Source organism: Phaseolus vulgaris, chromosome 2, assembly GCF_000499845.2.
Source record: "Phaseolus vulgaris cultivar G19833 chromosome 2, P. vulgaris v2.0, whole genome shotgun sequence".
Classification (NCBI taxonomy): domain Eukaryota; kingdom Viridiplantae; phylum Streptophyta; class Magnoliopsida; order Fabales; family Fabaceae; genus Phaseolus; species Phaseolus vulgaris.
Genome location: NC_023758.2, coordinates 28,673,252 through 28,686,665, shown reverse-complemented (window position 1 = coordinate 28,686,665; position 13,414 = coordinate 28,673,252). Strand labels below are relative to the sequence as shown.

The window sequence follows — 13,414 nt, the reverse complement described above, 5'->3', positions numbered from 1 at the left end:
TTGTATATCTTAATCCGTAAGTACAACTAGTATTGAGATTTACTGAAAACAAAATCCAAAATTAGTTACTTCTACTAAAGTTAAATAAAACAAGCACAAACATTAGAATATACCAAATGGGCATTTATCTAAATCTTTAAATTTATATACTGTATTAATAATGTTTAATTTGTCTTTTTATCAAGCTACTTTTATGTTTTTTCTCAACTGAGATGATGATACGTTGTATAAAATAAGACATGTTGACACTTGCAGAAGATTTGATAGCGTTGAAATGCTCAAAGCTTTCATGATACATTATAAAAGAAAAAAGAAGAAGAAGGATATTGCTGAATTTTGATGGTACAGTAGTGGCGGCAGCCCCCATTAGTAATGACTTATGGTCTTCCATTCAGTCATTGATGGTTAATGGGAAATTCTTATGCGTTTGTGGACTTTATCTAATCTACGAAAATAAAAGTGATTATGATGATAAGACCTTTTTATCCAACAAATTTCTGTGATTTTTCTGTAACAAATACTGTACAATCTATGGCATTTCCTGCATTTTGTACAGGGCCAAAAGAATCCGACCATTTTATATTATTAGAAACACTTATCTATAGTAACCCTCTGCTATTTTCCAAACTTTCATGCACTCAAATTCTTTTGGAGAAACTAGTCACCAATTACCTCACCACTTCCTACTCTCTGCTACTGTTACTGCTACTACAGTGTCACTAACCATACGTTTTTGAAGTGGAGTAAACCATTTTATTGGTCTATCTGTTTAAGAAAGAGTATATTGATTATGTGACTAATCTTCACTTCAGTTAATTTTTCAATGAGCTTCTGACAGTCAAAATAATACAAACAAAATGAAAATTTGTCACCGCAAAGTTACACAAAAGAAAACCTACATTTGCATATGCCCAAACACAGACATGAAAAGATTAGTTAAAAGGAAAAAGCTCTTGACCTAAAAAACGGGACAGAACATATTTCCATATTATTTGTTGAAACAAGAATTGTATCTAGAAATCTTAGTTTCCGTGGTGCAATGGTACTATTATAAACTCTAATTAAGGATGGCCAACCAAGACCTAACCCACATGATTAGGGCCAACCTGATGCTTACACTTCAGTTCCTAATATTAATTATTAGGTTTTGCATATAAATTCTAGTTGCTTAAAATACCACATAACTTCTTATCTTGTTTATAAGTACAATGCATATATTTTAATGTAACATCCTCTTCCCAAACAAAGTTATGTTGGTTGAGGAGCTGATTAATTTATAAAGATTTTACATTGAGAAACGAATAATAGTTATGGAGCAGGGAAGGGTTTTAGCTTGTATTTGCGTAGTAGGGACAAGACAAGACCCAATATAGGTAGTACATTTTCCGGTCAACAATTGGAAGATATTTCATGTTAATAGCCAATACAAGTTGGATTAGGACAAGTACCTGAGCAGCCCTAAAAAATTATCAAATGTTTTACCATATATATTAAAAAGTTGAATAAATTAGTTTGTTAATAATAGAAGAGGACGAAATAAGAGTAAAAAAAATGTTTAAATCGCGAAATAAATGAAGGTAGGAGAGAGAGAGAGTTGTGAAAATGAGATGTTAATATTTAATGAAGATTAAAAAGGAAAGAAGGAGGTGGGTTCCTTACGCCCAACGCATCTTGTTGGTTCGGGTTGGGAGCTAGGTTTGGGTGAAGACTTTGTGTGTGCGGATAAGAACGACCCCTACCCTCACTCGTTTTCTCTCTCTCTCTAGAACGCCATCTACCGCTTCCAAGTCCTACAAGAACCCATTCCCTCCCTCACAGCCCCCACTCTTCTCCACTTCTCAAACTTCAAAACGTACCTCTACCTCACTCTTCCTTAAAACACAAATCACATTCACTCCAAACAAACTCTCCCTCCAACCAACATGGCAATTGAAAACCATGACACCACTGTCAGAGAAATCAAGCCCAAGAACAGGAGAATCATGGTAACCAACCATACTAGATTCTTTCACTTAACTTCCTCTATGGGTCTAGCTAATGTTCTCTTCTACTTTTTTGTTTTTGGAGGGTGTAGAGGCATTGGGATTCTGTGGTATTTTCTTTTGTTCTTATTTGAGGGGGGATTAAAGTAAAGTTTTTGGTTTTGATTATTTTGAATAGGGTGCTGGAGGCCCTGATGATGAGGACAATAGGTGGCCACCATGGTTGAAGCCACTTCTCAAAGAGAGCTTCTTTGTTCAATGCAAGTTACACGCTGATTCTCACAAGAGTGAATGCAACATGTATTGCCTGGACTGTATGAACGGCCCACTCTGCTCTCTCTGTCTCGCCCACCACAAGGATCACCGTGCAATCCAGGTTTGTCACACCATTCATCAGTTTTTTTGAAGTTTTGCACTAAAAGTTTGCATCTGACACATTTGGGTTCAGGTCTCGCACAGTCATTGTTTATCAAAATCACCCCTTTTTCCTTTTATGGGGATACTTAGATTCCTTTCCAATTTTTTTCTAGATTTTTGGCTAAAAGTCCCACCTTTCCTTCCTTGCAAAAATTTGAACTATCATTAATTGGTTTCTATTTTCAATTTCTGTGCCCAATTGTCCCTCGTCCAACCGCTTCCTGCATTTACCAACTCCTAGAATGGTGTGAAAGTAACCACACAATGGGAGAAAAAATGTCAGCTTTTGGTGATTTTGAGTTATTCTCAGCGCGTGTAATGTGTCTCACGTTTAACCATTCTCTTCTAATGTATTTTGTTTTTTTCTTAATTGTTTACAGATCAGGAGGTCCTCATACCATGATGTGATCAGGGTTTCTGAGATTCAGAAGGTGTTGGACATCACTGGCGTCCAAACCTACATTATCAACAGCGCAAGGGTTGTGTTTTTGAACGAGAGGCCTCAGCCAAGGCCAGGAAAAGGGGTCACAAACACTTGTGAAGTCTGCGAGCGAAGTCTTCTTGATTCTTACCGCTTCTGTTCTCTTGGTTGCAAGGTATTCATATTACCACCAATGTCTTCCATTCCTTGTTTAAGCTTCTGACTAAGGAATTAAAAGAAAAAAAAAAAGCAAACTTGGAAAATTGGGACTTTGCTTTGCTTTCTTTTCAAGGGAGCATAGAACGCTTTTTAGTTGAAATGAGTTGACTTTTTTTTCACAGCCATGAAAATGGGTACCCTGTGATTCACGGGACTCTTGGATCCTTCAATTTATTCTTTTGCCTTAATTTCATCAGAGCATTAAACAACCACCCCCGTTTGAAATCTTGGGATTTGAATGTTGACTTTTAACCTTTAATTAGTCTAACTAATGTTCTCAACAACCTTAATTTTCATGGTGTGTATTAAATTTGTTTTCATTAATCAATGTGAACATGGATTGCAGATTGTTGGAACATCTAAGAGCCCCCAGAAGAAGAAGAAGCCGTCAACGGCAATGTCATCAGATTCTGAGGATTCATACAGCAGCAACAGCGTCCATGGCCTGCAGAAGAACTGCAAAGTTCAGAGCTTCACACCATCCACACCACCTCCTACTTCGGTTAATTACAGAACTGCCAAGAGAAGAAAGGGAATACCACACCGAGCCCCAATGGGGGGACTAATCATAGAATATTAGACAGTGGTTATTTTTAAGTTATTTGCTATAATGCCCTTAGATATAATATGATGCTAATGCAAGTGTTTCGACGAGGTTTCACCATTCCAATACTCGAGCTTTTCTAGGCCAGTATTGGAACTGTCACCTTCCGCTCTTTAATGTTTTCTGTAGCAGTTTCTAGCGTCTTGTATATATATATATATATAAAGTCCAATAGAACTGGAAAAGGCTGAAGAAGTGGTGGAAATAAGACACCTGTGAAATAGTTGATGGTGCAGTGATGAAAACAATGGTGTGTAGCAAAGTAATAAGCAAGGCTCTTTTCGACCTAGCCAAGATGATGATAAGGACTTATAGGTTTGGTTTCTAAGGTAATTATACCTAAGTTTTGGGGTAGAGGATGTACATAGTGGCTAAGTGACTTGGGGATGAGGACAAATGAAATGATGACAATGTACTTCTTGGAAAATAGGTGGTATGTCTAAATTATGAGAATAGCACAATAAAGATACATATATTATTGCAAATATGTATTTCTCTCTTTCTCTCTCCCTTATTTGGTTTATTTTGAAAAAGAAATGATAATTTCCCAATGTTATTTTTTTTTTTTTGATCAGCAAATTTCCCAATGTTATAATGTAACCTTTGTCTAGTGGCGGTGAATGGTGGTAGTGGCGAAGGTAATACAACCTTCCAATGAGGTGGGTCCACTGCAGCCGGCTTAAATGGGGCGAGTTCGTCAGCGTTTACACGTGTCAAAGTTTGATTGCTGTTTGCGAAAGCGAAGTTGTATTGGTTCTCGAAAATAGAGAATTGGTGAGCCGCCTCTATTAAAAAGAAAAACGATTATTCTATGTGCGGTTCCCTACGCTTGGATCTGACGGATGACATTGAGCACCATGGACGGCTGTGATCTCTTGATCTTCCCTCAATCATGGGGTAGATTCCCTAACTCTGAAATGGTAGGGCTTGGAGTGTTTGATCTAACTTTTGTGTAGTGGGCGTGTAAAATGAACGCATTATTATTAGGTAAAGCATAGATGGGGTTTGTCGTAAACAGAAGAGGTTAGTGGGACTTATTGGGAACTTTCTTTGCTTGCCAATTTGTTCATGGGTCTAATCATGAGATGATAAAGTTACATCTATTAGTGGAGTCATTCTAAACGTGTTTTTTTACCTCATCCACTTCGATCCCACTCCCACTCAACTAATGCATTTATGTTCAATTTCCTGGATTTGGAAACAAAATCTCACCCCCTTCAAAGACAGAGAAACTAATCATCGTCTTCTTGTAATGTGAAATGTTTCCTTATGGAGAATGCCTAAGATTTTAAGGAAACTGTTTTGACTTTTGATAGTTTAGTTAATGTTTCTTAGACTGTAAGATTTTAGATTCTCACCAATGTCATTTCACAGAGTTAAAGTAATAAATGATAGCTTCAATTAGTCACACTCACTCATACATTCATCTCATTTAGTTAAAATGGACTGTTGTGTTTTTCTTTTCTTTCACATGAACTTTTTAACTTCATGTTATTCCACAACTTCAAAAAAGAATAAAAAAATAAGTAGAATCAGAATGCGATGACCACTTTTATTACAAAATATTTAACTAATATTAGATTTTGTTGACTGAGGTCAAAAAATAATTATAAAATATTTAGTTTTTAAAGGTAAAAGAATATTTGAAAGCATTTTTATTTTTGAATTGTAAAGTAAGTGTGTATTTTCTTGGTTTAGAATTTTTATTTTGATCCCATTTGTATATAAAAAGTTGAGAAATGAGAGATTTCCCAATCTATCCCCAACAGGTGAAGGCCGTTAAGTGTCTTGTCATACGTTCGTTTTTTCTTTTGATTTCTTGTACATGTTTTACCGTGTAATGCGTTATTAATTAAAATTTATTAGCGGGTTTCTTAACTTTATTGCTTTAGACCGACTTTGCCATGCTTTTAGTCTCACGTGCGTGCTACCGTCACACGTTTAACGTGGAGAAATGCCTGTTCAACACGTTACTTTTTACTACTTCCGTGTTTCACTTTTTCTCATCATCTTTTCCAATTACTACCATCTACACGGAAATTATTCCTCCACGTATTATGCTATGCCCTACCACCTCCTCCTATCATCTTTTTCATTTTTTTTCTAATAAAATAGGTAAAAAAACGCGATAGCAAAATAATCTTAGCATATTTGAAACTATTTTAGTGGAATAATTAGAAACTATTAAAATTACGGCTCATGATGCGGGAGTGTGCATGGTTGACTGAAGAATTGGAATTATTAAAGAAACGAAAATGTTGGGGAATATGTTTGATTCACACAAAATGATGATCGAAGGGATAACAACGAGTCCAAAAGAAGAAACTAAAGTGAGAGGAAGAAAGTAACTTTTGTTTTGGGTAATCCGGCAATACCCCAGGAGGTGATACATGTGTAGATTCTTTGATGGTCAATTTGTGACACGTGGGTGGTGCTTCTATTTTTCAATTACAGAAAATTTTTGTGGGAACTGAAGACGATGGATTTAGAAGTTTGAGAAGGGTGGTGATTCATGACCCGTGGCTTGACTAGTACGGCCCAAAAGTTTGATGATGAACCTGTGGTTATGGCTGAAAGACTCTGACACGCGGCAAAGAATCTTCCAGGTAATCAACCCACAACCATCCAACGCATCGCTACCTACGTAATACTCAACGCTAGAACATTCTCCAACTTTTTTCAATAATAATACATTTCACTACACTAATTAACTATATTCTTTTTTTTATAAAAATTAAAAAGGTTCGTCTCTAATTAACAATATAGCATGGTTTTCATTTGAACAGGTGTGTTTGCTTTGACTAAGGGGGTAAAGGAAGAGTATGAACTCTAACAGGTTAACTGGTGAATGTGAATGTGAATGAGAAAAATGAAGTTGGGCGTCTAAAGAGAGGAGAAAACGAAAGAGGATTAGGTAAGAGGGGAAGCAACAAAACCATGTTACTGAGGCGAATCCTAACGAAAAACGTCCCCAGTAGTAGGGTTCCATTTTTCGTCCCACTAATTAAGTTAATACGAGACAAAGCTTACTCAAAGATTCCCCACGTCAATAATAGGAAAAGGGTATTATCTTGGATTAGGTGAGGCTCTTTAGTCTTCTTTGCTAAAGTTTCTTCCGTGTCACTTAAGCCTTCATCCTCTTTCATTTCAACTCTCGTCACTGATGTTAACTAATTTAGTCTTGTAAATTAAAGGGCCTGTAAATGGAAAGTGGCTAATGCACTGGCAATTCAATAAGCCTGAGCTTTTTTATGTATCACATCATCCTTGTTAAGGAGTGTGAAGAAAATAGATTGAACGGTTTAATTGGATTGAGTAAAATAGAGGGTAATCTTTATCTTCCTTATCCTCTACACTAAGAACTACCTCATTTCAAACTACTCCTTATAGTATAGTTTGTGTCTCTGTTTTACATCATGATTTATGTCATCCATTACTTGAATTATGCGCCCCAATCTTAAAATTTTAGTATTTGAAAACTAAGGGAAAACAGGTGAATAGAAACTCACGGGTATACTAAAAAATATTTATACTAGGCTTACACATCAACATGCAGTCACCCTATTATACCTATGTCATCATACCTATTTAGAACAAATAACCAACTTGTTGTAGCTTAATATGGGTACCATTTATCATGACTTCAGACCAAAAGTTTAGTTCACTCTTTAAAAAAAGTAATCTTTGAAGACAAATTCGCTATTTACTAATTCTTAGTATATTATCACTGGAAAAGGCTACTTAGTTAGTGATATAAATATTCATTTATAATGCGCCACAAACACTAAGCAGCAAAAAGCATAAAAATTATTTATTTCACTTTAACAGGGCATCTAAAGTGTTTATACAGCCAATAATGTGATGCAAGTGGTTTATCATGCAAGTTGTTTATTTATTTTCTGCGGGATGCATGGTGGTGGCTGCCATGTAAGAACACATTATTAGAGTGTGAAAGTGGTGGGTAGATATATCTGCATCTAACTCATCTCCTTCTACTTTTCCTAGTGTAGATTAGCTTCTTTCTTTTTATGACTGGCTCATAACCCGATTTTTTCTCCCAAAATGTTCCCCAACTTTACATAACTTATTCACAACTCACTCTAAAGTTTAAACTCCATTTTTTCTTTCTTTCCTTTGAACAAAAAAGACTTTAAATGTATAACTGGGAAATAGGAATTGTAATTTTCTACATCATTGAATGCTCATCAATTGTGCCCCCTTCGCTGAAAGAGAGTCATAAAACCTTGTTTTTCCACAGCTTCAGGTGATGGTGGTCCCAGTTAATCAAATTGCTTAAGCCATGATGTCATTGATTTACTAACTCCTAGAATAGGATCATGATATCATAGCTAAAGCAAAACAAGGCCTCTTTCATGGCCATTACCAGTTATCCAACTTTTATCTCCTTATATTAATAATCTATAATCTACATTTGCTCCTTTTCATAATAAATATATATATATATATATATATATATATATTTATATATAAGTTATCTTACCTTTACTAGTAATAGGATAAAAAGGTAAGAGTGAATGATAGATTTACTTGTTTGTTTCTATTTTTATTTTTAATTAAAAAGTATTTAGTTGTGTATATAAATCTTTCAAGGCATGCATTGATAAGATTTTCAAGAAGTGCTGGTACAAGTAAAAAAAACTGAAATACTCTTTTTCCTTTTCACTGTTTAGGGTTTAAATAAGTATTGGACCTAAAATATATTACCTCTCTAAATTTTTTGCGGGGTTAAGTTATACCATTAAAATATCTCTAGGTGATTAACTTTATTTTTTTAATTTCTATTAATAATCAGAATAGAGTTTTATTTTTTTAAATTAATCAAATTTTTAAAATATAATTTCCAAATATAATAAGAAGTTGATTACTGGATTTGTGCACTTCATAGTAACTTTGTTTTACTTGCTAACTAAACAAACCAATCCTTATACTTCTATTTTTAAATGGAGTAAATAATAACACTACATTCTAACTCAAAAAATTGAAATTCAAGAAACTCATATATACACTCGCTTTCAACCAATAATACACGATTTACTTAGAATTGAGTCTTTTTTTTTAATATGGTTTCAGATTAAGTTTTGTAATCTTTATATAAATTGTTTATTAATAAATTTAGTGATTACTTCAATATATAATATAATCATTAATTTTCATGAGACCTTTTAAAAATATTTTGTAAAAAAATACAAAATTTATACAAAATGATCTTACAAAATTTACAAAAGATTTTTAAAAATTTTGCAAGGAAAATTCAAACAAATAAAAATTTTGCATTAATAAAAAATAATTATATTAATATTTATAGACAAAGAATAAAGAATAAATTAAAAAAAAAAACTCAGAGTGCTCCAACACATATTCAACTCCAAGACATGCAAAAGAAAAGCTTCAGCTCCACGGAATCTTATAAACAACATCTATTTTTAATGACCTAAACAACATTTCTTAGTTTTCTCTATGTTTCTCTTCCTTTATCTCCTATAATATTTATTTATTTTTCACTAGGTGAATTATGATGAGTGTAGTGACACGTGTGTGTATATATGTTTTGAAAAATGTACTTATATCGTTATACTCGAGGGTGCATGCATCGTGCACGTGGTTCATTCTGGTGGACCTATATGCCTGTTTACGATTAGCAATTTATTAAATGTTGAGTGATTAAAATCTTGGTAGTCACAGAATGATCTAATCCATCTAACAGAATCTTTTTTTTTTTATTTATTTAACATAAGAAAAGATGGGACTATACAGCTTCTTAATTTGCGTTTGATTGGGAGGGTTTAAAGGGAAAGAGGAGAGACAGAAGATGACCTTGCCTCACTCCATTATTTGCCATTAGACAACTGATAGTAACCACGTTATTTTCTACTATTGGAACTATCCTATTTCCATCTAAATTTCCTCCATCTGTACGAATAAAACGTAACACACACAAATAATGTGTCATACTTTGGTGCTATCTCAAACACACATCATCTAAGAAAAAATATATCTATGGTAGGTAATGCCTTTGAAGATTATTATATTACATCTTCTGTTGTTGTGGTGGTCTGAAGGAATATATACATCATCTCAATATCTTTCAATTACTGATGCAAACATGTGTGTACATTGTCAAGACACTTTGGCGTTAGTATATATGATACAATTATATATCTATTATGATTGGTTTCTATATTGTAGCCTAAAATTAAATCTTTTACTGTAAACGTGGAATCATCTGTCTGTTGCATTTGGATATTTATGTTTGTGGAAATTGCCTTCTGGGGCTATCATAGAGTCACTTCTTCGTAGTATAATCAATTCAAAATTGGCACAAAGTCATCTCCATTTATTCTTTTTGAAGTCGAAGGAGTTGGTCATGTCTAAAAGTCAACTCATTCATTCAATGATTTGTTTATTGACATGCAGCATTGATACTTTACTTGTTCCGATGGTGCTGAGATTCCAATTCTGGCATTTTGGGGTTCAGTTACTGAATCACACTTCAAAATGGAGTTAATGAAGTCAGGTCTATGCATGTTAGCCAAAACGTTATGATTTACTAGTACTCAACAGTTGGCCAAACTGAACTTCTACATCACATGCTTTTAGGCGCAAAACTAGTAATCATAGGCTTCCAAGTTTTTCCCACCAGAGTGTATCAGTGTTAAAAAATTCTCCACGTTCATCTCTATTCTTTCAAATGGTTCCAGAACAAAATTAATTGGGGCGTAAAATTCAAGGCAGTTGTTGGGTTAGTCACCGAGAAAAAAAAAATCCAAAACCAATGATGACAACCCACTGACACATTAAAAAAAAATTCAGGCACCATTTCATTTCACCCATTGTATTTAATTTTTGTTACCACAGTGGAAATGTCTTATTTGAAAAAAAAGTTTCACCTGGATTAGTCACACCTTTTCATCAGGTTCACTGCAATTTTCTTTGATTTGCAATCTTTTCAATTAAACAGTAATGGCGTAGATCTGCATGTGCGTTACATAAAATATGTTATTAGAATTGTTACCCATATGACATTTAAAATTATTATTAATATTATGCAGGTTTTTATCATAAAAAGAGATGGGTTGTTAGTTAGTGATAATTTATTAATTTGAGGTATTAGGAAATGAAATAGTGAAGATTGAGTTGTATGAAGGTATACCAAGCGTGCAAGGCAGACAGGAACCATAAATGCGAAACATAGGACCACCTAGACTAGGCTTTTTGTTTGGGCACTAACACCCAACCACTCAAAAACACACGCTTCAATTCTCAAAGGGCCCCTTCATGGATGTCTCCTTCTAATTTCCAAATTCTTTGCATCTCTCTCTCTCTAACTATCCTCAATCTCTCTAACAAATACTAAATCTCATCTACATTATACACTGAAAGTTGTTCACACATCTGCAACTGCAGTTAGTTTATAATGTAATGGATTGAAAAAAATAGACAGAAAAGAAATAGTTTAGTAATTAGGAGTAGTGTGGTTTAAGATTTTTGAAGATTGGTTTAGAAGTGTTAAAGAACTGAAATTGAAGTGATACGTGGTGTGGCATGGAAAAGAAATGAATGAGGCGTGTTTTTGCAATCCATCTAATTTGGAGTTTGGAATTGGTGTTGGTGGGGCAGACGTATCTATCTTGTGTCTATCAGATGAATGGGCAAACCATGACTTTGTCTGACACGCGCAGAATGGGTGGGAATTCTCATCCTTATATATATATATATCACAAATCTGACTCACTCGCTTGCTTCATTTTACACTCCTTTTCCCCATTTCTTGCGTTTGGTCTAACACTTCCAAGATTATGGACTCAACAAACCATACAAACATAACATCTTATTCATTACTTCACCCTTAATAGAACCTAAACCAAACACCATATCACACTGCCTCCTATTTTTATCATTAAAAAATCGTTCTAATCAAGAATGAAAGTTCAAATTAAGTGAAAAAGTTTCTTAACTATAGAAATAGTGTACATCAAAGACATTTCCTTTTATATTATAATTTACTATTATAATTATTATTATTATTGTTATCGAAAACTCAAACAAATATGTATATGTATTTTCACGAAATAAATTTCATGGATGTACTATAACCTTCAAGCACATCTTTAAAGTAAATCATAGCTTTTAGGAATGCAAAATAAAATGATAAAATCATGTTATTTGAAAAATAATAAACATGTTTAATTCAATTCAAATTAAAGTGAAGCAAGTTTGTCATCTATTAATTAGTTGTCTTCATTTAAACTTCTAATTATACTTATTCTAGACAAGTGTATATATTGGGTTTTAACCCACACTTGAAAGCTATACACTTCTAACCCAATTTTGAAATCTAGTCCATGTTGTGGGAAGGCCAAATTCTTCCTGTACCTCCATAGTTTCTTGAAGCACTCCCACATTTTCAGCAATATTCAAATTGTCCATTTTAAATTTTATAATTTGAAAAAAGAAAATTATATTTCAAATTGGAATTCGAAATACAAATTTTACATTCAGAATAATATAAATTTGTATTTCATATTGTAGAATTTAAAACATAATGTATTTTAAATTTTAGAATCCAAAATATAATTTTTTTCTTAGACGGTGAAAGTAAAGTGTTGTTGCTCCGGTGACGCAGGACGTGAGAGGTGCTATGATGGTGTGTTGGAGGCGAGGGTTACTGTGACGATGGAAGTAGAGGTGGAGAGGTGATGCAGCGGTGGAAGTTGGAGGTGTCTGCGGTGGAGGAAGTTGGAGGTGAGATGCTTAATGGAAAAATGAAGAAAAGCGTAAAATTGTAATTTTATTTCTTCTATGGAGGTGCAGAAAAAAGGCAGGTAGGTGCATTAAGAAATTCTGTTGGAAAAGCTAAAACAAATGAAGTGGCCCAATTGAAGATCCAATCCCATTGAGAATGATTAAGTGGACTACAGGAGGTGGCAAAAAATTATTAATACGAGCCTGCCATGCAGACTTTTACAGTTCACTGTTTTGACACCGCTTGATTTTTCCTAATTTGATGTCGACTTTACTCATTTCATCACTAAGTATTCACAAATTTGTGCTCCTTCCTCTTAAATGACCGAAGATTGGTAATGTATATCTACCAATTTCAATTTTCTGTAGTTTCATTACCTGAAATTTGTTTTGATTAGGTCTTTTTTATTTCGCTTTGTTTTGATTTGATTTGATTTTTCAGTTTAATCACTTGTTGCATTTTAATCTCATTCGATAAGCTTGGGAAGCACCTACATCTAGAGGACTTTCATGTTCGATTGAATATTTCATCTGGATTAAAAAATAAGTGAATGGAAATCTCATTTTATAAAAGTTGAATTAGATTTTTTTTTCAGATTACAAGCATCGGCAATAGAAATTTTTAAGAAGACTTCCTTAACAAAAAAATATTATTTTAATATGATTTTCATAAACATGAGTTTGTTTCTTAAATTTGAAGCGAGTTTCTTTATAATAACTTTCTTACACTGAAGGTCTATGTGAGAGTGACGGAAGAAAACTGAACTCGAATTTGGAATTGCTATATTTTTGTACATTGAAATACACCACACTGACTGCACCTTGTTTTATCCACAGCCGTTTGCAGATTGCAGCTAATGTTTTGTCTCTCCTTGGAAAAAGTAAACTGTAGGTATGTATGGACCTCTTACAAACTGAGATTTAGGCTAACTCTACAAAACCTACCATTCACTTCACCATATCACAGAGGACCATTTTACATCTACTTACCCGAAATTTAATTGCCTC

The 13,414-nt window shown here is 33.8% G+C and overlaps 1 protein-coding gene across 1 annotated transcript; it reads left to right on the top strand.

Moving 5' to 3' along the window:
• The first annotated feature begins 1,596 nt into the window (after positions 1–1,596).
• On the top strand, positions 1,597–4,128 carry LOC137811261 (protein RGF1 INDUCIBLE TRANSCRIPTION FACTOR 1-like). The gene is made up of 4 exons (XM_068612933.1): positions 1,597–1,985; positions 2,161–2,358; positions 2,780–2,995; positions 3,386–4,128. The coding sequence occupies exons 1-4, from the start codon at positions 1,923–1,925 to the stop codon at positions 3,617–3,619; spliced, it is 711 nt and encodes a 236-aa protein (XP_068469034.1). The 5' UTR covers positions 1,597–1,922; the 3' UTR covers positions 3,620–4,128.
• Positions 4,129–13,414: the final 9,286 nt, after the last annotated feature.